Source organism: Cetorhinus maximus, chromosome 17 (assembly GCF_964194155.1).
Source record: "Cetorhinus maximus chromosome 17, sCetMax3.hap1.1, whole genome shotgun sequence".
Lineage (NCBI taxonomy): Eukaryota > Metazoa > Chordata > Chondrichthyes > Lamniformes > Cetorhinidae > Cetorhinus > Cetorhinus maximus.
The window spans coordinates 33,297,938-33,322,845 of NC_135895.1; the positions used below are offsets into that span (position 1 = coordinate 33,297,938).

The following is a 24,908-nucleotide window of genomic DNA, read 5'->3' on the forward strand; positions in this document are numbered from 1 at the left end:
GATATTCAGTTTTGAACTGCTGAACCTCTTCCATTTGTCACAATGGTAGACCACACAACACAATGGAGAGTGTCCTCTGTGTAAAGACAGGACTTTGTCTCCATAAGGATTGTGTGGTAGTCACTTCTACAAATACCATCAAAGACAGATGCATCTGCAACAGGTAGATTGGTGAGGATGAGATCAAATAGGTGTTTCTCTCCTTTTGGTGTTCCCATCACCTGCCGCAGCCCCAATCTTGCAGCTTTGTACTTCAAGACTCAGCCACTTCAGTCAGTAGTTGTGCTACTAAGCCATTCTTAGTCATGGGCATGGAGGTCCCCCACCTAGGTTACTACTGTATTCTTCCTAGCCTCATTGCTTCCAAGCGGTGCTCAACATGGAGGAGTACTGATTGATCAGCTGAGAAAGGGCAGTAGTTGCTAACCAGCAGGAGATTTCCTTGCTCATGTTTGACCTCATGGCATTAGTCTTTGAGGCTTGAAGTTAATGTTGATGACTCCCAGGGCCACTCCCTCACAACTGTATACCACTGTGTTGCCATCTCGGAGTCTCCTGCTTGTGAAACGAGACATAGTTAGGGATACAGATGTGGAGTCTAGAACATTGGCTGAACGGTATCATACTGCGCATATGACTCAGGCTGTTGGTTGACTAGTCTGTGGGACAGCTCCCCAATTTTGGCATAAGTCCCTAGATGATGATGAAGGACGACTTTACAGGGTTAACTCGGCTGGATGTGCCTTTGCCATGCCTGATATCTAGGTTTTTGCCAGGTGGTCCATCCACTTTTATTCTTAGTAGTTTTTGTAGCAATTTGATACAACTGAGTGGCTTGCTAGGCCATTGCAGAGAGCAGTTAAAAGTCAACCACATTGCTGTGGATCTGGAGACACACATAGACCAGATTAACAGTAGCATATTTCCTTCCCTAAAGGACATTAGTGAACTAGATGGTTTTTTATGACAATCCAGTAGTTCCATGGTTACCATTACTGATACTTTTTGTTCCAGATTTTATCTTATTTAATTTAATTAACTAATTAATTTAAATTCCCCAACTATCATGAATTTATGGCTCCACATCACTAATCCAGGCCTCTGGATTACTAATTCAGTAATATAACCATTATGCTCCCCGCCCTGCATTCAACTGGTGTGGGAAAAGGAGGGTTAGCATGTATTGTTCTTTTTCTTCATGAGTTCTCTGCTGGATTGCAAGTCCTTCGCAATTATTCGCCAAACCACAGCAAAGTGCTGTGATTTTTTTCACCACCGGTAGGGTGAGGAGGTAGGTGCCCAGTCTACCTCAGCTTGAATGGGGATCGAACCCCATGCTGTTGGCGTTAATCTGATCCACCTGCTAGCAGCCTAGCTAACTGAAGTAACCTGCCACCCCACCCCTCTGAGCCCCCCCGCCTTAATGTGTGTATTAGCAATCCTCAAAAAGCTTCTGACTAAGAATTATGGGAACTTTGAAAGAGATGCAGCCAGTTAGGTGTCAGTCGTGGCTCAATAGTAGTAATCTGACTGAGCAGGTTATGGGTTAAAGCTGCACTGCAGGACTTGAGCATTTTGCTGTTTTTATTTACTGAAAAAGTGCTGAACTGTCAGAGGTGCCATCTTTTGTAGGAAGAGTTAAACTGAAGTCCCACTTGCTCTGTCATGTGGATATAAAAATTCCAATGGCACTATTCAAAGAAGAATAGGGAAGTTTATTCTGGCCAATATTTGTCATATATTTGTCATTCAATCGACATTACTAAAACAGATTGTACAGTCACTTATCTTATTGCTGTTTGTGACTGCATGCAGATTGTGCGCCATGGTTCTTTTAACTATAAGAACTACGTTTCACAAATACTTTATTGGCTGTGAAGGACTTTGGGAGGTATTGAAGTTATGAGATGCCCAAATTAATGCAAGTTCTTTCTTTTACAACCTGTGTTTGGGCCAAAAATTGGATTAAGCCTTTGAAAGCTGTAAATATTTCAAAGGCATGTTGAATAGTTGTGTGTTTGCAGAACAAAATTGGAAATACCCAGTGACTATATGGATTTTCAAAATCTGTTTGATAAGGTGTCACATAATATAATTGTTGAGCCACATGATATTAAAAAGGAATGTAGCTACATAAATGTAGAGGTGGCGAGCGGACACAAAGCAAATCAGAAAGGGAAATGGATGGTTTTGGTTTGGCAGAGTATGAGCAGTTATCTGTGCTCAAAACTTTTTTTTTTCCATTTTTATATAAATAATTTGGACATTGGCACAGAGGAATGGAATTAAAGTTTGCTGATACCAAATTTTTGACCTGACAAACAGAAATAAGACAGGAAGTGGCAAGAAGATATAAATTCTCAGATTAGTAAATGGAGTTCAATGCAGTAAAGTGTCAAATAATACATTTTTTTAAAAAGGGAAGAGAAGTGAACTGAATAGCATATGAATTTTAGTAGAGTAGCAGAGCAGAGAGGTCTAGAAATTATATAGACCTTTAAAGTAGAAAAAGCATTAAACGGCCAAATGAAACTTTGGTCACAGAATATAAAACAAGGAGGTAATGTTGAATTTCTGCAAAGTGTTGGCCAGGCAAAGATTGGAGTATTGCATGTAGTTCTGAACACTCCATTATAGGAAGGACGTTAGAGCCATGGAGCAGTTACAGAGATGGTGGTATTTTAACAAATCAAGAATGAGAAGTTATGGTTAAATGTTGGTTTTCCACTGGAACAGAAATGTTAATGAGGGATCTAATGGAGGTTTTGAAAATTATCAAAGATTTTAGAGGACAAATAGTGAAAGTTTCTTCCCATTGGTTATGAATCAATAATGAGCACTAGATTCAAGATTATCATTAGCAGAATGAAAGAGCAGGTTCGAAGACATTTTTGACATTGAGTATTATTAGAACATAGAATACTTTACCTCAAGTCACTGTTGAGACAAACACCATGGGTGGAATCTTCCAGTCATGCCAGCAGTATGAAGCATGACAGGTGGGGGAATTTAATTTGGCGTGTGGCCAAAAACCAGTTTCCCGATGTTGTGGTGAATTTTTGAAACTCTGTTCTCAGGACTTTAAAGGCAGGTTGAGCTTCCCAACAGAAAATATCAGGAAGAACCTTTGCATGCATTAGCATGTCATGCAGAATCTCTCAGTGCAGAAGAGGCCCTTCAGCCCATCGAGTCTGTACCGACATGTGAGAAACACCTGACATACCTACCTAATCCCATTTACCAGCACTTGGCCCATAGGCCTTGAATGTTATGATGTGCCAAGTGCTCATCCAGGTACTTTTTAAATGTGGGGCAACCCACCTCCACCACCCTCCGAGTAAAAAAGTTTTTCCTCACATCCCCCCTAAACCTCCTGCCCCTCACCTTAAACTTGTGTCCCCTCATGAATGACCCTTCAATTAAAGGGAACAGTTGCTCCCTGTCCATGCCCCTCATAATCTTGTACAACTCGATCGGGCTGCCCCCCAGTCTTCTCTGCTCCAACGGAAACAACCCAAGTCTATCCGACCTCTCTTCACAACTTAAATGTTTCATCCCAGGCAACATCCTGGTGAATCTCCTCTGCACCCCCTCTAGTGCAATCACATCCTTCCTATAATGTGGCGACCAGAACTGTACACAGTACTCCAGCTGTGGCCTCACCAAGGTTCTATACAACTCCAACATGACCTCCCTACTTTTGTAATCTATGCCTCGGTTGATAAAGGAAAGTGTCCCATATGTCTTTTCCACCACCCCACTAACATGCCCCTCCGCCTTCAGAGACCTATGGACACACACGCCAAGGTCCCTTTGTTCCTCAGAACTTCCTAGTGTCATGCCATTCATTGAATACTTCCTTGTCAAATTACTCCTTCCAAAGCGTATCACCTCACACTTTTCAGGGTTAACTTCCATCTGCCACTTAACTGCCCATTTGACCATCCCATCTATATCTTCCTGTAGCCCAAGACACTCAACCTCACTGTTAACCACCCGGCCAATCTTTGTGTCATCCGCAAGCTTACTAATCCTAACCCCCACATAGTCATCTATGTCGTTTATATCAATGACGAATAATAGGGGACCCAGCACAGATCCCTGTGGTATGCCACTGGACACTGGCTTCCAGTCACTAAAGCATCCTTCTGTCATCACCCTTTGTCTCCTACACCTAAGCCAATTTTGAATCCACCTTATCAAATTACCCTGTATCCCATGTGCATTTGCCTTCTTTATAAGTCTCCCATGTGGGACCTTGTCAAAGGCTTTGCTGAAATCCATATAAACTACATCAACTGCACTACCCTCATCTACACACCTGGTCACCTCCTCAAAAAATTCAATCAAATTTGTTAGGCATGACCTCCCTCTAACAAAGCCATGCCGACTATCCCTGATCAAACCTTGCCTCTCCAAGTGGAGATAGATTCTCTCCTTCAGAATTTTCTCCAATAGTTTCCCTACCACTGACGTGCAACTCACTGGCCTGTAGTTCCCTGGCTTATTTCTACAGTCCTTCTTAAATAGTGGAACCACATTAGCTGTTCTCCAGTCCTCTGGCACCTCCCCCATGGCCAGAGAGGAATTAAAAATTTGGGTCAGAGCACCTGCGATCTCCTCCCTTGCCTCCCTCAGCAGCTTGGGACACAAATCATCTGGACTTGGAGATTTGTCCACTTTTAAGCCTGCCAACACCTGCAATATCTTGTCACTCCCTATATCAATTTGCTCAAGAACCTTGCAGTCTCTCTCCCTGAGTTCAATACCTTCATCCTCATTCTCTTGGGTGAAAACTGATGTCAAGTATTCGTTCAACACTCTACCGATGTCCTCTGGCTCCACCCATACATTGTCCACTTGGTCCCTAATGGGCCCTACTCTTTCCCTGGTTATCCTCTTCCCATTGGTATACTTATAGAATATCTTAGGATTTTCCCTACTTTTACCAGCCAGAGCTTTCTCATATCCCCTCTTTGCTCTCCTAATTGCTTTCTTAAGCTCCACCCTGCACTTTCTGTACTCCACTAATGCTTCCACTGATTTGCCCCCCTTGTACCTACTAAAAGCCTCTCTCCACTGAATATCTCTGGTCATCCATGGTTCTCTGGGCTTGTTACTCCTTCCTATCACCCTAGAGGGAAAATGTTGAGCCTGTGCCCTCCCCTTTCCTTTTTGAACGCACCCCACTGCTCCTTTGTAGATTTCCCCATGGGTAGCTGTTCCCAGTCGACCTTGGCCAGATCCTGCCTTATTTTACTAAAATCCACTCTCCCCCAATCCAATACATTTTTTTGCAACTTGTCTATTTCTTTGTCCATAACAAGCTTAAATTGTACCATGTTGTGGTCGCTATCACTAAAATGCTCCCCCACCACCACCTCAGCCACCTGTCCAGCTTCATCCCCCAGGATTAGGTCCAGCACTGCGCCGTCCCTTGTTGGACCCTCTAGATATTGACCTAAAATGTTCTCCTGTACACATTTCAAGAAATCCACTCCATCCAGCCCTTAACACTATGTATATCCCAATTAATGTTGGGAAAGCTGAAATCACCTAATATAATTACCCTATTGTTATTGTTTTTACACACCTCGGTGAATTGTGCACATATTTGCTCCTCAATTTCCCACTGACTATCTGGGGGTCCATAATAAACACCTAATAATGCAGCTGCCCCTTTTTTATTCCTAAGCTCTACCCACAAAGCTTCATTCGATGCCCCCTCCAAGATATCATCTCTCCTTACTGCAGTAACTGACTCCTTAACTAATAATGCAATGCCTCCTCCTCTTTTACGCCCACCCCAATCTCGCCTGAAGATTCTATATCCCGGAATGTTGAGCTGCCAATCCTGCCCCTCCCTCAATCACGTCTCTGTGATGCCTACTATATCACAATTCCACATGTCAATCCTCACCCCTAACTCATCCGTTTTACCTGTAATACTCCTGGCATTAAAGTAGAGGCCATCCAGCCTTGCCTTACTCCCTTGAAACTTAATGCAGCTGTACTCCCTCTGATTTGATTGTTTTACTGTATTATGATGTGTCCCTATTCTGCTAACATTCTGTGTCCCCCCTCCCCTGCCAAATTAGTTTAAACTCCTCCCAACAGCACTAGCAAACCCGCCCTCAAGGATCTTAGTCCCGCTCTGGTTCAGATGTCGACCGTCCCACTTGTACAGGTCCCACCTTCCCCAGAAACGGTCCCAGTGATCCAGGAATCTAAAACCCTCCCTCCTGCATCAACTCTTAAACCACGTATTCATCTGCGCTAATCTCCCATTTCTGAGCTCGCTAGCATGTGGCATTGGGAGTAATCCAGAGATTACAACCCGAGAGGTCTTGCTTTTTAGTCTACTGCCTAACTCCTGAATTATTGATGCAGGAACTCATCCCTCTTTCTACCTATGTCATTGATACCAACATGTACCATGACCTCTGCCTTATCACCCTCCCCCTTCTGGATGCCCTGCAGCCGTTCAGTGACATCCCGGATCCTGGCATCCTGGAGACATGTCGACGGCCACAGTAGCGCCTATCTGTTCCCCTGACTATACAATCCCCTATTACTATTGCTCTTCCTCCTTTCTTCCCCTCCTGTTCAGACAGGCTGATTGTGGTGCCAGAAGCTTGGCTCTGTCTGCATTCCCTGGAGGAACCAGTGCCCTCATCAGCCGCCAAAATGGAATACCGATTTGCGAGCGGGACCCCAGGGGACTCCTGAACTACCTGCCTGTTTCTCTTTGACTGCCTGGTGGTCACCCATACCCTTCCTTCCTTAAGTCCCTTCGTCTGCAGTGTGACCACCTCTCTAAACGTGCTATCCATGATGCTCTCAGACTTGTGGATGCTCCACAGTGTCCCCAGCCACCATTCTAGCTCTGAAACCCGAGCTTCCAGGAGCTGCAGCTGGACACATTTCCTGCACATATGCTGGTCCCGGGCACTGGAAACGTCCCCAGCTTCCCACATGGAGCACGAGGAGCACAACATGGTTTGGAGCTCTCCTGCCATGACTTATCCCTTTAAATTAAGCCTTTTAAATCAATTACTCTAGGGCCCTTCTTTCCTGATCCTCATTACCACAGAACATACAAACTATAAACCACAAAAAGACCTTAAACTATAAGCGATGAAAGTCGTAAATGCTTACCCGACCTTACCCACTACTTACCAGTCATTCCTTTCCCTTGTAGCCTCTACTGCTGCAGCAGGGCAAGACCACTCTCTGAAGATTTAAGAAGTTGGAAATCAAGGAAAAAAATGCAAAGAGCACCTCTTCTCCTATGCACCGAAACCCACTGTGCACCAAATTGCCAATACCCACACTCACTCTGGCTGTGTCTCACTCACGATGAGCCCTCTCCCCTGTTCATGTACAAGCACACTGTTGTGTGCTTCTAAATGGACCCTTTCTTAAATAGAGCTGTGATGACTCACACTAGTTAAGCTTCAAATAATAATCAACACCTATTCAGGCCCTAAACAGGCTTCAGGTGATTGACAGTTAACTGTCTCACAATCAGCTGAGTCAGCTACCTTACTAACCTTTTAACTCGACTACTGAACTTACAAAAATTAAAGAGAAAGACTTACCAGTTCAATTCCCACTGTGCACCAAATTGCCAATACCCACACTCACTCTGGCTGTGCATGCTTGTTTAGGTTCCCCAGTCAAATTAAGTTAGAACATTCAACTTTACAACTGCACATAAGTGCTGTGCACCTGATGAGGTAGACTGCCTCCACGATTAACGGTGGTTTTTTAAATTCCTTCATGGGATGTGGGCGTTGATTTATTGCCCATCCCTGATTGCTCCTTGAGAAGGCAGTGGTGAGCTACCTTCTTGAACTGCTGCAGGCTGTGGCTCAGTTCATAGCACCCTCGCCTTTGAATCAGAGGGTTGTGGGTTCATGTCCCGGTCCTGGAAAAACCAAGAACTGTGATTGTACTCAAAAGAGTTGTAATCTGTGACTGTTGATAACTTGAAAGAGTTTGAACTGCTGCAGGCTGTGGCTCAGTTCATAGCACCCTCGCCTTTGAATCAGAGGGTTGTGGGTTCATGACCCACTCCCGGAAACCAAGAACTGTGATTGTACTCGAAAGAGTTGCAATCTGTGACTGTTGATAACTCGAAAGAGTTTGAACTGCTGCAGGCTGTGGCTCAGTTCATAGCACCCTCGCCTTTGAATCAGAGGGTTGTGGGTTCATGTCCCACTCCCGGAAACCAAGAACTGTGATTGTACTCGAAAGAGTTGCAATCTGTGACTGTTGATAACTCGAAAGAGTTTGAACTGCTGCAGTCCATGTGGTGTAGATACACCGACAGTGCTGTTAGGAAGGGAGTTCCAGGATTTTGACCCACCGACAGTGAAGGAATGGCCCGCCACCGAACTTAGACTTCAGAACGGAACATTCTGCCCCATGTTTTGAAGCGAATTGAATGTCTTTGATAGGGCTTGTACTATACTGAGTAGCTAGCAAAGGTTTAATGGAATAAATGGCGTTCTCTGCTGTAATTTCTACCATTTCCATATTTAACGGTGACATGGAGGTGCTGTTGCAAGAGGATGCTTGAAGAATTACCCTGTTTGCTGCTCCAGTGTACCCTCACCAGATTGCAACAGGGCAGCATGCCTACCACAAGATGGCGGCTAAACTCAGCCCATAAAACCTGGGAACAAACTTACAAAGAGATGGTGCTCATTAAGGAAGTTGCCAAAATAAGACACTGTTCCATTTGTCACATACATTGCCCCAATATGCATGCCAGAGTGTGGCCAAGCATGTTTATTGCTGACCTATGTTAAACCCTGTCAGAACTTTAGAGCTATTTTATTGATAGCCTTACATACCTCTAGGGAATACATTATAACTAGTTTACTGTAGAAAGCTTCAAACTTAAGCATTAAAGTCCTGTAATGCAGACCACTACATGATACATGTCACTTAATGACACCCAAAATGTACAACATTGGTGACTAGCTATCACTGTACTCACATTCCTTTAACTTTCAATATGTCAAGATTACTAGATGGCAAATATTATATAGGAACAGACCAGAACAAGAAAAAGGTTTATAAATTAGAAGCCACTGCCTATCTTCAAGGCTGCTACTTTGGATAACCTTTCATACAACTGCATAGGAGGGAGAGGGGCTGGTAAGAGAAGGTAAAACTGCAAACTTTCTTGAATCTATGGATAAGCCTCTTCAAGTTCTTGGGTCTCACTGGCCTCTTACTCACTTTCAGCCACGCACGCAGCCATATAGGCAGTATAAACAGGAAATGTCATGTAATCCAAGCTCCATTGAAAGATGGCACTTGTAAACAGCAATGTAACATTAGCCATGGAAGGCCAGAAATGGCAGCCTGCTAGTCAGCCAGAACAAGACAATGCTCTCCAACTTCTGCAATCACTGGCACAAGTACATACATTTTAAAGGATGCAGCTCAACAGAGCTTGGAAAGATAGCACTGTGGGTTCACAGGCCAAAGATGAGGAGAAGCCACTGTGCAGATGTTTGGACCACATCCCAATTAAAATATTTTCATAATTTGAGTAATACATGATTGTGTACAGCAGAGCATGTTAACCAGAAGATCACCAATACATACCTAAAGGCTCTGATATACTTCTCTTGCAATGACCATTAAGAAATGGCTTCCAAAGACTTCTTGTCAAAAGGGAGACGATGTTTGGCCTTACCATCTGCTGCTGGGATGCTGCAACCAACCTGCACTATAGGGTTGGCACTGCCAGGGACAATTATCTTTGCATCCAACAGTGTCGGCCTTGTGCTGCTCTCAAATTTATAAAACAACTAAACCATTGGCCAGCATTGTCATTTATTTCTTCACTTTCCCTACTGACTCGCAAGAAGAGCGTGGCATGACTGCCCACGCTACAACATTTTCCAAAGTACAGAGCTACATTGATGGTAACTGATTAGTTCCTGCCCCTCTTTGACGTCACCATTTGCTAGCATGTGATAACTTATGCCTGTTAATTTTAAAACAACTTAAAAATAAATTTCTGCTCCTCTCTGCCTTTCAAATACGGAATAGATAGGGATCAAAATGATAGGGATACCTTTTCAATAGGTACATGAATTGGGTGGGGCAAAAAAGATTACCTAGTTTTAAGTTGGATAAACAAGCACATTCACTTTTGCCTGAACTAAGGTGAACATATTTTGTTTCTGATAGCAATGAGGCTTGAAATAACTTACTGTTTAGAAAGTAATTCATTGTATGAAAGGATTTGAAGTATTTCAGCTTGAAGGATGCACTATTTATTTATTTGTACTTTCAGTAGGTCAGGTGCAAAGTTCAAGCAAAGAACTTAGTTGAAGCATTTTTATGAGCTGTACTTCACTGCAGAACGTAGGATACAAATCTTGATTTAAACGTTTCACGTAAGAAATAAGATTGTATTATGCATAACTGACCTGCTCCTTAAAACACAATAATGCTAAACTTTAGTTCAAACAATGGAAGAGGAAAACTTATTTTTAAAATGTTTGCTTTGAACCAGTAATCATACCTATCTTCTTTCATACTTGGAAAGTAGGAGAAACTGTTTGAGTAAATAGAAAGGTGTGACTACAGCAAAGGAAAATGAGTGTCATAGTCAGAATGGAGTTGTTGACATGTATTATCTTGTGATGGGGATAACCATCTGCAATAAGAATGTCTTTGTACTGTAAGAATAATATTTTGCAGAGAAATTAGTGCTTACAAATTAACACATTCCATAAATACAGCTGGCTTTTTATTAACATTTTGTTTGAAACATGATGCATAGATGTATCCAGTTCAGTTTTTCTCAACACATGCAGACTTTTTTTTCCCTTAAGATTGATGAGCAGTGTTAAAGCTGTGGGATAAGAAGCAGCTAACAGAGTTATGATAACATCCAGTTTTTTTTTTAAAACATCATGAACCAAGGGTGGGAAACAGACAATAATTTGTTCTTTACATATGTTTCTAAGTTAATATCATTCATTTTTAATTTCACTACTACTATGCAGTGATTACTGCACATTGTAAAGATATTGGTAAAGAGTTTAAATTGGTGTGTGAAGTTTAGGGCATCATGACTGGTGCTGATAGTAAATTACTAAGCAACCAACCATGCATTAATTGCATTATTTCTGAAACAACTGCATTATTTTGGCAATTAACTGGATTAGTAGTTGATCAATGAGCAATGATTTTGTTACAATCGCTTATCTTTAAGTCACAGTTGCAGGAATTGCACTGGTTATTGTCTGTTTACCACAGCAAAAAAGACAAAAATGAGATCAGATTAAATATAAGTTCCATTCTGTAATTTTGTAATTAACTTGTATATGGGTATTATTTAAAGTGTGATTTTATATTGGTTTAAATATTCATCAGATTTAACTGGACTATCAAGCTTTATAGGGTTTCACTCTCCCCGCCCAAAACAACCCACTGCTCCAGGACTATTCAGAACAACAAAGATGACCCCAGGTTCTTTTCTCTACCACTGACAGTCTTCTTAAAAACCCCTCCCATGGGCCCTCAAACAATGTGAGAAGCTCATGGGCTCCTTTGTCGGTAAGATCGAGACCATCTATTCACCAACAGGGATGGACAATAACTGCTGGCCTTCCAGCAATGCACAAAATCCATGACCGAATTCAAAAATTCATTCACCCACATTTGCTATACACTTGCCAGCCAGTCGAAATCTCCATCCCTCTGCCCTCCAATTTCTGTATTAATGGCTCTATTTAAATGCCAGTTGTTGTAATCAAATTCTGGGCATCAAGCAATCAATCTCAATCCCTCTATTGACAGTGAATAATAATATCTGAACTTTTTGAAATGGCTCTTTTGCAATTACCCCCTAGCATTTACTATTCTCTGTGGACTCTACATTGCTCTGTATGGACTATACAGTATGAATATCAGCCTTGCTTCTGTGGTAGTCTTCTTGCCTCTTGAGTCGGAAGGCCTTGGTTTAAAGCCTCACTCTTAAGTTCAGTCCTGATGGAGGCCAGCATTGCGGGAGGTGGCAGTTTTTGGACAAGACTTTAAAACAAGGTCTTGTCTGCCCTCACGGATGAATATGTAATATCATGGCACTATCTCAAAAAGGGCAGGGGAGTTGCTCGGGTGGTTCGGACAACATTTATCCCTTGGCAAACACCATGAAAATGGAGTATCCGATATTTTTTTCTCATTGCTGTTTGAGGGACTTCTGTGCGAATTGTTTGCTGCTTTTCTGTACATTACAACAATGACAAGTTATTTCATGGCTGTGAAATAACTGGGACACCCTGAGGTTTTTAGGCAGACACTTGCCTCTAATTGAATCATAATGAACAGAAAACAAAAACGACATCTGGGTATAAATATAAATAGAATTACAGAAAGACAAAATGGTGAAGATTACTGTTTCATTATATGTAAATCATTTTTATTAGTCTTAGAATATATATGGTGGCTTCTTCTAACATCGCCACACGTGGCATATCTTCCAAAGTAGTTGCTTTGGCGATGAAGAGGAAGCTGCACATCTGAAATTCACCAACAGAGTTTAGGTCTGTTTCATTGAATTTGAACCTTCAGCCTTAAAACATGGATGAGTTTGTGACTCTGATGATGAATAATGCCCCAATGTGCACTTTTTCTATCTGTTATGTAGGAGCAGTGAGTGCATAACTGGGTAAAATCAATCATACAACATCCTATGTTTATTCTTTGTGGAAGTGAATGCAGTTTGATTATTTTAGTTTTTCCACACAGCATAATATACAGTGGTGGCTAGCTTGCTTGTATTTTTTATCTTCCAGGCCCCTAAATTAATGTCTGCTTTATCCCAAGAAGAATTACTAATCCATCCTTCAGCACAAATTACTGACAAATGTACGGTGAGTAGTAAGAAGTGCAAATAATACCACTGAATCTTGTGCCTTCTAGCTAAACACAGTCAATTCTATTGTACTCAAGTCGATCAGAATCCACTGAAAAGCATAAATATAAATAGAAATGCAGCCTTGATCTCAGGATGCACTCGTCCCATGATTTTCCGTCCATTAAAACTAATGGATGAATAATCATGGGGATCATTTCTGACCAAATCCCCAGGAGCAGCAGGTCCAGGTGCATGATTTTGTAAAATTACCTCTACCAATGTCACTTTTTGTGGTGTTTTTAATTAAATATAACTTTCTCATCTCTGCAGATAGCTACCATTTATTTTGCTTCTATAATCACTCTGATCATGCTAAAGCTCTATTAACAAATAGTACAATGAGGAATAACACAGGATTCCTTTCCAATTGAATACTAGTTGGGTTTCAGTTGAACCTAGAAATCTTGAGTACCAGCCAAGGGTACAATTCCAATCTGGCTTTTTTATCTTTTAGTGCTACTTGAATACATCATCTGAATAACAAAATTGTTAAGGAGATCCACAGTGGGATTGTTTTATGACCTCTGCTTTTTGTTGGTCTGGCAGGTGTAAAGAAATTTAATGGGCTTATGGTTGAAATTTATTTTCTTTCTATTGTCATTTTGAAGGCTTTTCAATATAGAATGGTTCCATTCCTCCTTTGGAGAATGTCAGTGTACTGTGCCAGAGCTGCTCTTTAATAAGGTGATCAGAAGTCAGAGAATTCTAAGATGACTGATTTTTTTTGTTTATTCTTCCCCACCTTCCTTTGTAGTTTCACCTGGTTGACACAGATGAGTTGAGAATTTTTCTGAGAGAAATTAAAGGCTTGTGTTCACCAGTCTTAACACACCAAATTGCTGTGACACAATAAATATAGGACATACAGTAAAGGAAGTCTTGTCTGTCTGTCCAGCTGAATGATGATACTTGAACCAAAAACTAATGGCAGATGACTCAGGATTTTCTAAAGCAATTACTGTCATTTTGTTTTCCTTTAAGTGGTGGTAATTTAATGATGTATAGGACATTTCTGTTCTAATAATTTTCTGTGTTTCAAGTGATTTTCTTTGTATGCGTGGCTTTATGGGAGGATTTTCTGGATAAAGAAATGAGGAAAATATTTGGAACTAGATTTGTAACAGGAACTTCCTGTCCTTAGACACATCAATCTCACATAAAAAGGGGAGGATGGGCTGCTTTTCAAAACCCTGGGTGGGCTTTGTGTATCTTAACACCAGAAGCATTGCTCAGCTGGACAAAACAAACATTGACTATAGTAAGTAACCCGTCAGCCCACACACAGAGTTAGGCAATAGAGGATGCACTGGCGTACAGTAGGTCGTAATTATAGGCAGAGCTTCAGACAGACCTCCTGTTTTATTATAAGGCTATTCCTTCTGTTCATTTGGATCACAGATTAGTTAAATATCTAAATTTTGCTTTTTATTTTTCAATGAGGCTGTTAGTATATTTGAGAGAGCTTAAAGGATCAGAAGCATTAATGTGTATTGTAATTTTCACTATTTCACTCACTTTTCAAGACTGCAATTCAGATATAGTATTTATATTAATGTTACATGTGATCCTAGTGTGTAATTGTCTTTACAGAAGAGCCATCCGTAGTCATCAATATTTTCACAACAATTCACAGAAGATTCATTTTGATTACCCTCTTCTCGAAAAGCACTTTGTAAAAAATATAGAAAAATGCATCCCCTCAATGTTGTTGTTTCCCTGACTCTATTTTGCATCTCCCTCTCTCTGTCACTTATCATTGGCAAAGTTTTCTACACTGGTTTATCTCTATACCACAGCTCTGTACATTTTGTAACTTAACACTGTAATGCTTACATTAAAACCCAAGTTTTTCACCTCCATCAAAAATGGGCTTATGCATGGTGCAGATTCGCCTACGCTGAGAGCTCATTACGAACTATGACAAAATCTTTTGAAAGGAATCCTTCTCATAATTTGAATAGACTACTGGCAGATAAAAAAGCTTTCCCAGAGAGCTTGGCCGTATCACCATCAGCACATTTTGCATTCCCTAGACAGTGTACTGGCTCTTAAAGAGCAAATTTTGGTGACAGAAAAGTTCACCAATGTTTGCAGTTATGCAGTTGAGACATTTCGCTGCACCATTTGCTGCAGGAGGTACACCAAAGACAGACAAGACCCCTTAGCGGGATCAGCTGCCATAAATATATTCTTGCCCTCCTAAGAATCATTTCCAAGTGTTGGTTTTTCCACTAATATACATAATGTAGATTGCTGTAGTGAAGATATTGTGGCTGCTTCCTAGCTGATAACCATTGAAGGCTACCTTGTGAAAATTGTATTTGACTAGCTGGCGCCTTCTTTCCACAGTGTTACGTACAGGAGGTGGGGGTTAATTTAAACAACCCTGATTTCTCCTCTCACCACCTGTCTATAAACAACAAAAGTGTTTTTGATTTGCCTCCCCCTTTATAAGCACTGGTGTGTTTCCTAACCCCTCAGTTTTAATGCAATCCAATTTCTAATAATAATCTTACAGCAAACTCATGGTAGGATGAACTCAGAGGTTAGTTTATTTGCACACACTCAAATGTAGGAGGAGGGTAGCAATGTTGCTTCCTTTTCACTCAGTAAAAGAGGGATAGAGAAAGAAAGATTTACAGGGCAAAGACCACAAAGAAAAGAATTATTGTCTCATGTGTGCCAAGAATCAAAGCCCAATGGTGTTTTCTTCCACAGAGGTCAGCAGGCTGAACTGATGCTGGATAATTCACTTTTCCAGTAGAGTTGACTTCCACAATGAGATGAGCAAGCAGAGATATAGTCTTGTAGGCAATGCTCCAGAAGTTCTAGTAGAAACATTGTAGATGGGGCCAGGTATTCAGCCCGGGCAAAGCCCCTTTTGTGAGTTGCTGCTAGGTAGATGGAAAGATGGCAGACTGAGGTTTCTTAGTACCACAAGGCAATATTACTGGTTCCACCAGCTAGGGGCCATGTCACATGACTCCCACCTCTCCACTTTGGCTTTGACAAAGGGTGTGTATCCCTTTGTCTGGGTCCCTGAGATTGCTATTGTTCTAGCCATTAAGTCTTAAAGGGAGATTGTAGGGTCCCTTGTCCTAGCAGACGCATTGGCACTGGTTGGCCAGGCCTGGGTAATGAAATGCAGATGGCCCCTGCATAGTTCCCTTTGAATTTGATCTCTGCAGCTCACAAGGGGTCATTAGAGTCTCTTCAGAGATAACAAGGTGCAAATATCTTCGATACAGCCTTTTGTTCAGGGTCACAGACAGACATAGCTTCAGCTTTTTTAAAAGGCCATTGTCCAGTTTTTTAAATTTTAGAAATTAACCATGAGATTTTTATTTATATATATTCTTAGCCCCCCGACAACAGAAATGATTTTTAGTTCCTGAAAACATAGCATTTTCCAATTGCTTCATACAAATGTGCTTTGTGAGCTACCTGATATTGTAGACCTGCCATGTGATGAATTGGGAGATGCAGTAGTATGAAAACTTCATGCTATGCCATCTTTCCCTTCTAGGGGAAGAGACAGCCCCCTGTCTTATGTTGTCTGTATCTCATTGTGTAGCAGATTGTACAACTGAGTCAGTCTCTCTTAAAGGGCATGGCCAGGTAGTTTTGAACAGATTCTATCAATGCAGTTCCCAGCATGGTGATGAGCATTAGCAAAACATTTCTTGCCATTGCTCTTGTATTACGTTCAGAATTCCCGAAGGATTACTGATCCTCATCACATTGTATTTTGCATTTTAAATCCCAGCAGTAACTAGGAATAAAGAAGTATCAGCTGGACAAAAAATTCAAAATGACATTTAAACGTGTGCAATAGGCCCTGTGTGGAGCCTCACCTGAAGTTAGGATATTTAGGCTCCATACTGCAGGCAGATTCTTGGAAAATCAGTGCTTTGTTTCTTCACTATTTAGCTTAGTTACATCTTCTAATCAGAAAATACATAATTATCTCATTAATAATACATGTAGCAAATCATACATACATTTTCATTTTAACATGTAGTTTTCTCCACTCAGGTTGGTGTTGACAGTATGATTGGATATATGACTAAAGTCGCAGAGAAGACCTCAATCAAGCGGTCAATCATCGGGGCCTCCTGCACAGTCAAAGAGAAAGTAAAAATTGCCAACTCCATAATCATGCACAATGTCACTATTGAAGAAGGGTGAGTGAAGTTGCACTAATGCGGAGAAAATTCCTGAATATTGGTTTTAAAAATGTGACGGTTTAAGTCCGTTATCATACCACAGAGTGTTTCACATAATTTAGCTTGGAAAAAGAATTCATATTTATCCTGTATCACAGCCACACTCGTCATCCTCTGAATAAACAATGCATCTTGCTACATGCATTGAGCTTTTGTTGTAATGAAGCCTCCAGCACTGGGGATCTGAGAACATTGCACTCTTGCCCTGTGTGATGATTGTAGGGGTGAAAAAATAATAGGGATCTGCCACAACACTCACCCACCACCCTGCAGTTCCTTTGAAACACATTGCCAATTGGCAGTGTTTGAAAGTGTACAATTCCACACTTGGCATTTATAGCCCTGACTAATGCTCAAACAGACCAAGTTGTATCTTTATCTGATATCAGACATTTTTAAAAAGAAAATTGACCACAATTATTTTCTCCAAATAGTAGATTATCTTGCTACTGGGAAAAAGAAGCTCTAAAATGTAAAGAACAATAATGAACTCCCAAAATAGTAAAATGGAAAGTTGTACTCCGTAAAATGGCAATTTTTGTTTCAGATGAATAAAATGCAGATCCCATGTTCATTGTAGAATTTAAAATGATAGTGCCAAAAATAAAAAATCAAAACAACATATCCCTGCTATCACAACTTTGGAAAAGAAAACTTTTTTGCCCATCTTGCTTTCAAGCTTTTGTGTAACTCTGTTCACTAGCAATGACATCCCCCCCACCCCCTCCCCACAATATGAGTAAAAGTGCATCTACAGGTTAAGCTACAAGGTGATATCCCACTGCACTTTCAGTATAATTACTTCCTTTTGTATTTCCTTGATTTCTATTTGTGTTATTTTGAAGTTGTTAGCTTTTTGTGCTTTGGCCATTTTTTTGAACTCCTGGCCATCTTTTGATAGTTTTCTTTGTTATTAGGTATCTTTACAATATATATGGTTATAGTTTTTAAATAAAAATTGGTTACAGAAATGATGGAAGAAAAATCATTAAATTGGGTTGCGAACTGAATAAGTGAAGAGGGCACTCAGTCGAGCGCATACCTCCGCCATGCTGTGTTAACTCAATGGAATTCCAATTTCAAAGCTCTTCCTTAAGACTTTCCCCTGTCTGGTTGATGCTCTGTAACTACAAAGTTGAAAAAATAAATCTTATTTATTAAGAGCTTCCATCTCATTGAGGAGGCTTCAGGCCAATCCACACCCAACAGCCTGCTGCGAAAACTCTGCTCACACTTTGACAGCTGTAACAAATTCCACCACAGCAGCTGAGACAATCTACAATATTCTAAAAGTATAAATAATATTCTTAGAAGTAAGCCTGGGCTCCCTATCTCCCAATGTTAACGAATCCTTTTAAAAAATCCAGGATCTGGATGTAAACCTGCCGCTTTGCCAAAAACTAATCAGTTCTTCCTTGGCCCATACTCTATGTATGTACCACCTTCTTCTAAGGCGGTCCTTAAGGTCCGAGGATGACTTTCTTCCACCCTGGGGTTGTGGGTCCTGATGTGACTAATAAGTCCAATGCTGGATCCACGAACTCTGCCACAGGTGGGGCAGGTAGCGTTTGATGAGGCGGGTACTCTGATTTTGTTACCAAATTTCATTGAAATCCATCCATTAGTTTTTGAGCATTTACATACTAATGGGCGAACCTCTGCACCTCTTCAGTAGTGGAGGGAATAATCAAATTTCATTTAATAAATGGAGTATTTATTCAGTTGGTACAATAGGAATCTCAAATGCCCTTTTGAGGCTGAAAAGGAAAAGGAATATTAAGAGCGTATTGATAATTATTCAGGTTTAACCGCATTGCCGGTGATGTTCATAATGCGCCTTTGCTCTTGACCCATGGAAGCTATTCTAACTTTCACTGATGTCTCAAACAGACTGAATAGTTTCTGCACTGATTCTGAAACCAAGAATGTCCATATTATTCAATAGGAATTTGCTTTTCAGTTTCAGGTGGATAAAGTCCTTTTTTTTTCAATTTTTAACTATTCTGCCCTGGAGAAGTGTGGATGATTCATTCCACCATTTCAGGAGAATTGGAGAACAAATGTGATGGTGCTCAGTAGCAGAATTCAATATCTTCCAACTTAGTCGATTATTTTCTGACAATCATCTATATCATCAGGGTGTACCAAAAATGTTCACTGATAATTTTGCAGTTTTAAAAAAAACAAAGCAGCTTTCTTTTTTGTTCCATTATTAAAGAAAAAACTCATATATATAGGAACAATAGTCTAATCAGCCCCTTGAGCCTATTCCACCATTCAGTTAGATCGTGACTGAACTGTATCTTAACTCCATTTAGTCAGATTCTATTGCTAGCGCCTTTTGCAACCTCAAGATGTCCCAAAGCATTCCACAGCCAATGAAGTACTTTTGAAATAAAAACAGAACAAGTTGGAAAGCACTCCGGAGGTCAGGCAATATTGGTGGAGAGAGAAAAAGAGATAACATTTAATTTCTGAGATTGTCTCTGTTTTTTCTCTCCACAGATGCTGCCTGACCCTGAGAGTGTTCCAGCATTTTTTCTTTGTTTCAGATTTCCTATGTTTGCAGAATTTTGCTTTTATATTGCTAAAAATAGAGACATTTTGCTGAAGCTTTTTGTCTTGCACTCATCAGGCCAAAGACAAAAATGCCAAATTTCAAACAATCACAATTTATGCTACATGAGAAAAGAGTGCTGATTGATTGGCAAGCCTACTTTGATCAGCCAAGCTGTCACCATGAAGAAAGCAATAGGGAACTATATGCTCCCTAAGTTCTGGAGAAATTCAATAAAGGTGCAAGCCGTGAACATATTATTTTTGTTTGCAGAGAATGGGTCTTTGCAAATGAATGTATGTCACTACTGGCAAGTGTAAATGAGCCACATTATGAGCTTGGCTGATTATCTCAAAGTGGTTGTTAGTGTAGCTTTTAATGCACTCAGGATTGTTCAGCAAGTGCTGCCCAATCACAAAATGACATGCAACAGTAGATGTTTTGTTTTAGGTTTTGCAAGCGCAGGCTGGTTGAGTATGGTCTGTACCCTGTCACTGAATCACTGTGACTGCAGTGTGTACTATCTACAAAATGCACTACAGCAACTTCCTAAGGTACCTCCCTGTGACTCCCAACATTTAGGAAGAATAAGATCAGCAGGTGCACAGAAACACAATCACATGCAAGTTCCCCCCAAGTCGCACCATTCTGACTTGGATGTATATCATCATATCTTCATTTTCATTGAGTCAGAATCCTGGAGCTCCCTAGCGAACAATTTGAACATATCCACTTAATATTGATAATATTTACCCACTCTTTAAGATTCTCAATATTGACATCTCCAGTTCTGATCTCCTTACTAGAGAAGCAGTTGACAAACAAGTTCAGAAAATTGCCTTTTATGTGCAAGTCAACATTAATCAGATTTTTGTACGCTTAATTTTGGAGTGGAAATCATGCATTTAAAAAAACACATAGAAGCAACTTACAATTTAATTTAAAGTATATGCACATTGTTCAGATAGTTGATTTTGCTAATATGTTATCCAAACAGAACTTTGCACACTATCAGTGCCAAAACTACAAAAAAAGGTTTCCTGTAATATACTGCAGTTCACTATCATAATTACATCTTCTGCACTAGCCCACCCACAGCCATAATTACTGTTTAAAAGGAGGATCAATAAACAATGTGCAACTTGCAAAGAGTCATACAAGCCTGCTTGGCTGTATTCAAAGAAAAGTCTCCATAGTGGCTGTGTTTGATCACAAAGAATTGTAGAACCATGGACTAACATGTTTAAAGAAATGCTTAGATGTCTAATTAATTCAAATTATTTCATTGAAGTGCACCTTTTCTTGTATAAACAGCCTTTACCAGAAAAAGATCAGAAAAGGAAATTACAACTTTTAAAGTTGTAATTAGCACACTCTGTTTTTTATTCCATGCTTTCTTTCACTTGCTTTATAATTCATAGCTTTAGAATTCATTTCACTATGTTGTATTTCCACTTTAATATACTTTCTCTCTACAGTATTGCTTTTTAAAGTTTGCTCTAACTTTAAAAATTATATTCATAAGGTGGTATAAAATGATGTAAAATTTATTGATTTGTATACCAGATTGGCAATGCACACAGGTACTTCCTCCTGTTAGTTGACCCTATTTTGATCCTGATGTAACACTATGGCATTATAAATTGATTGGCCTTGCAACAGGAATCAGATATAGAGGGACTTCAAAGATTATTTATTTTATATTGCCCCTTTTGACCTGAATGACCCCTTTGCCTCCATCTTGAAATGGTAGGGTGCTGCTCCATGTTTCTACAGACAACTTGAGAGGAACGCCTCTCTTAAGCCACTGTCAGTATAAATCTCAGGGTTTGAGACAGGATTTGCAGTATATGGAAATCCTACTAAGCGCATTTCTAGTAAGTTAATAGCACAATTGGATTTCTGGGCTCTTATCTCACCCCTATTGCTGCTTCCCTCATTAACCCAAACTCAATCATCTTCTCCTCACTGGTTTCATGAGTTGCACCTAACACACGCTCTCATTTGCCCAATGCTTTACTGTATCGTATGTGCATGAAGACCTCTTGCCTGCACTCAACGTCTCTCACCACTTTTGCTTAATTGGGGATACCCACTGTCCAATGTCTATAAGTAATATATAGAGAAAGGAAAGTGAGATATTGGGGGTGAGAGCAGTTGATTTCAGTGCTTTAGGACTTCTGCCTTCAGCTTGTACTGAGTTTACTTTGTATCTTGAATATAATTTAGCTGCTACATTCCCTTTCATCACATTTCTACCGGGCAGAGTTCCCACTCAGTGCTGTTGTGCAAGTAGTCTTTGAGCTAAAAAGTAGGCCTTAGTTGTGTTCTGCTGTGTGAGTTTAAAAAGAAACTTTGTGTCCAGGGAGGTCCTTCCCTTCCGATGCAGTAGTTTTAAGAAAAAATAGTTATTATGTCAGGTCATTCGTCCCGGATATTGGGTATTTCTTTCGCTGTTGAGATTATCTGATCCACTGTAACATTTTTGAAAATGCTAAAAGAATTTAAAAGCTAACTTTAAAAACAATGGAATCTCTATCTTTGAGACTCCAAACACACACACAGGCATCAAGTAATTGTAGAGGAAGGTAGTATTCATGAATTGGTGTTAGAAACTATTGTTTAAAAAAAACATTTTCTCCCTCACCCTGTCTCATTATTTTGTTCTTTTTCTTCTCTCCTCCCCTGCCATCTCTTGATGATTATTCATTTGTTAGTCCCTCTCATTCGCTATCCACATTTTACCATCTGAACCTTTTTTTCTGTCTATGTCTCACTGACCATCAGATACCCAGTACATAGTTCCCTAAGCAGTAGAAAATTTAACCTGTAATTTAAGTGCCTAATTATTGTTAAAAGGAAAGATATCTGGGAGAAATAATCAATACATAAAAATTTGAATTAGGCAAATCATAGTGGCTCTTGTCACTTGGCTATGTAGTTTATAAAGTGTTACAATCCAGTTAGGCACCAGTAACTTTTTGTTTAAAGTAAGTAAAGTTTGAAATCTCAGGTGTCCACTAGGAGAATAAAGCCACAAGGTGCCACGGTTTTAAACAAAAATAAACTTTACTATACAAAGTGAGAAAAGTTAAACAATTTACAATATCTATCTTATACTCTAACATTCAGAATCAACCTGAAATAAATATGAACTAACAGGCAAACTGTGGTTGAACACACCACACTGCACATTAAATGGCAGATGTGACCAAGACAGATCCCATGAATTTTTCAGCAACCTATCCAGATGTCAAAGACCACTGTGAGTCACAATATCTCTTTAAAACTTATCCCTCAGAAGGGATTTTAACTCTTCACTTTCGAAGATCTAGCCTCTGAATTCTCGCAAAAGCCACTCTGACTTGGTCTGCCTCAACAACTGCTCACCTCCCAATGGTTCAGTCACTTCTCCTGAAAATGCATTCCACGAGATTCACAAAGCTGCACTCCCTTTAATTGCTGGCAACTTTTTCACAAGCTAGCTAGCTTCAAAGCTGGTACTGCCCCAGGGTTTCTCCAAAATCTAGTCTCCCGGCTGCACTGAGCTATAAATGGCACCCGGGGCTTCTCTGAGCCCTAATTGCTTCGATCATGGAACCAGTGACCTTCTCAGCTCCCCAGGACTTCCCCTGAGCCCTAACAGCCTGGAGCTGAGTAATAACTCCCAGGGCTTCTCTGTGCACTGCAAATCATACAAGGTCCAAGCTGCAATTAACATCCCTCTCCGAGCAAACATGCAGATAAATTGAAACCAGAGAACCCTCTTAAGCTCCATCCATCTCCATGACAACGTAGCCTTTCAGGATTCACTGAATGCTTTTAAATTAATTTAGCTCTAACTCCCAAAACAAAACATCTCTCTGGAGTGCACTTCTTTGCAAGCAGTGTAAACATCGCGTCTTCAGTTCTCCAGCTAAGTAAGCCCACGTACTTTTTCCTTGGTTCCATCTCTTCTATTCTGACTCTATTAAACAAACATGGGTAATCTTCTGAACTGCCATTTTCTTTTAAATGTTCTGGCAATCTCTAAAGCCCAGTATTTTAGTTACCTTACTTTCACAACAACAATATTCCCAGAATTAAACATTGCCTCTAAAGTATTAACATGAACCATGAATTAGATATTCGTAACCAAAGAAAGAAAAGCTTACATCTCGATAGTACCTTTCTCAACCTCAGGATGTCTCAGCGCACTTTAGAACTAACAAAGTTGTGTCGTTATTGTAATGTATGGATCAAAACTGGTTTTTAACTGCATAAATTTTGAAATTGGCTATTTGCTGAGAAAAGACACATGTTTTTGAAGCTTTTTGTCTTGCATTCATCAGGACAATTTGCAAGAATACCAAATGTAAAGGGAACAACAACCTCAACTGGTGCATTCTCTTTGGCAATGCCTCTACCAATCAGAGTCCACTTGCCAACCTGTCAGCACTCTCTTCTAATGCAGTATAAATTCTTGTTTTCTTTACATTTATTATTCTTGCAAATCTGTCCTGATGAGTGCAAGCTTCAACAACATGTCTTCTTTCAGCAATGCTCAAGTTCTGTACTACCAAATGACTATAAATTGACTATTGCATTAGGGATCAGGATTGCGCAGTAAAATAGGACATGTAAGCACTCAGATTTTTTTAAAAGTATAGGTTTGAACTAGAAATGGAAGTTAAGATATAGAAGTTCTGTTTTTTGCAGATGTTGTCTAGAAAGAAAGTTAATACCAAAAGGCAGCTTACAAAAGGGATAGAGTGCATGGTTTATTATATTTTTCTCATTATTTGAAGAGAGATGTGAAAATTGAATGGTGAAGTCTGTTTAAAACTGTTACTGTGTGTCACATTCCTTTCAGTAAACAATTAAGAAACGTAAGAATGTGCAGGACTGAAAAATGTTGGGATAGACACTTCTGAGTGCACCATCGTGATTAGTTACATAACAAAATTAATGGCAAATGGGACTTAATGGATGATATTGTAAATACAACTGTGTGATAACATTTGAGTTATTCTAATTGTCTAATCCTAGGGCCTAGGAAATACCAGATCTCCTCCAACAAATTAATTAATTTTAATTGAGGTCTGCCACTGTAGGCTGAATTAAACATGGCACTGAGATATCCACCTCCCAGGTAGAAAGTCAGGGGTGGAGCTGCACAGGGGAAGAATGA

At 40.2% G+C, this 24,908-nt stretch overlaps 1 protein-coding gene across 2 annotated transcripts in view; it reads left to right on the top strand.

Moving 5' to 3' along the window:
• eif2b3 (eukaryotic translation initiation factor 2B, subunit 3 gamma) overlaps window positions 1–24,908 on the top strand; it is a 113,013-nt gene that overhangs the window by 72,176 nt on the left and 15,929 nt on the right. The window contains exons 9-10 of one of the 2 annotated variants that reach the window (XM_078560949.1): window positions 12,834–12,911; window positions 16,991–17,139. In XM_078560949.1, the coding sequence (XP_078417075.1) occupies window positions 12,834–12,911; window positions 16,991–17,139 (227 nt within the window). The remainder of the gene's footprint in view (window positions 1–12,833; window positions 12,912–16,990; window positions 17,140–24,908) is intronic. The other variant, XM_078560950.1, reaches the window with a different exon arrangement.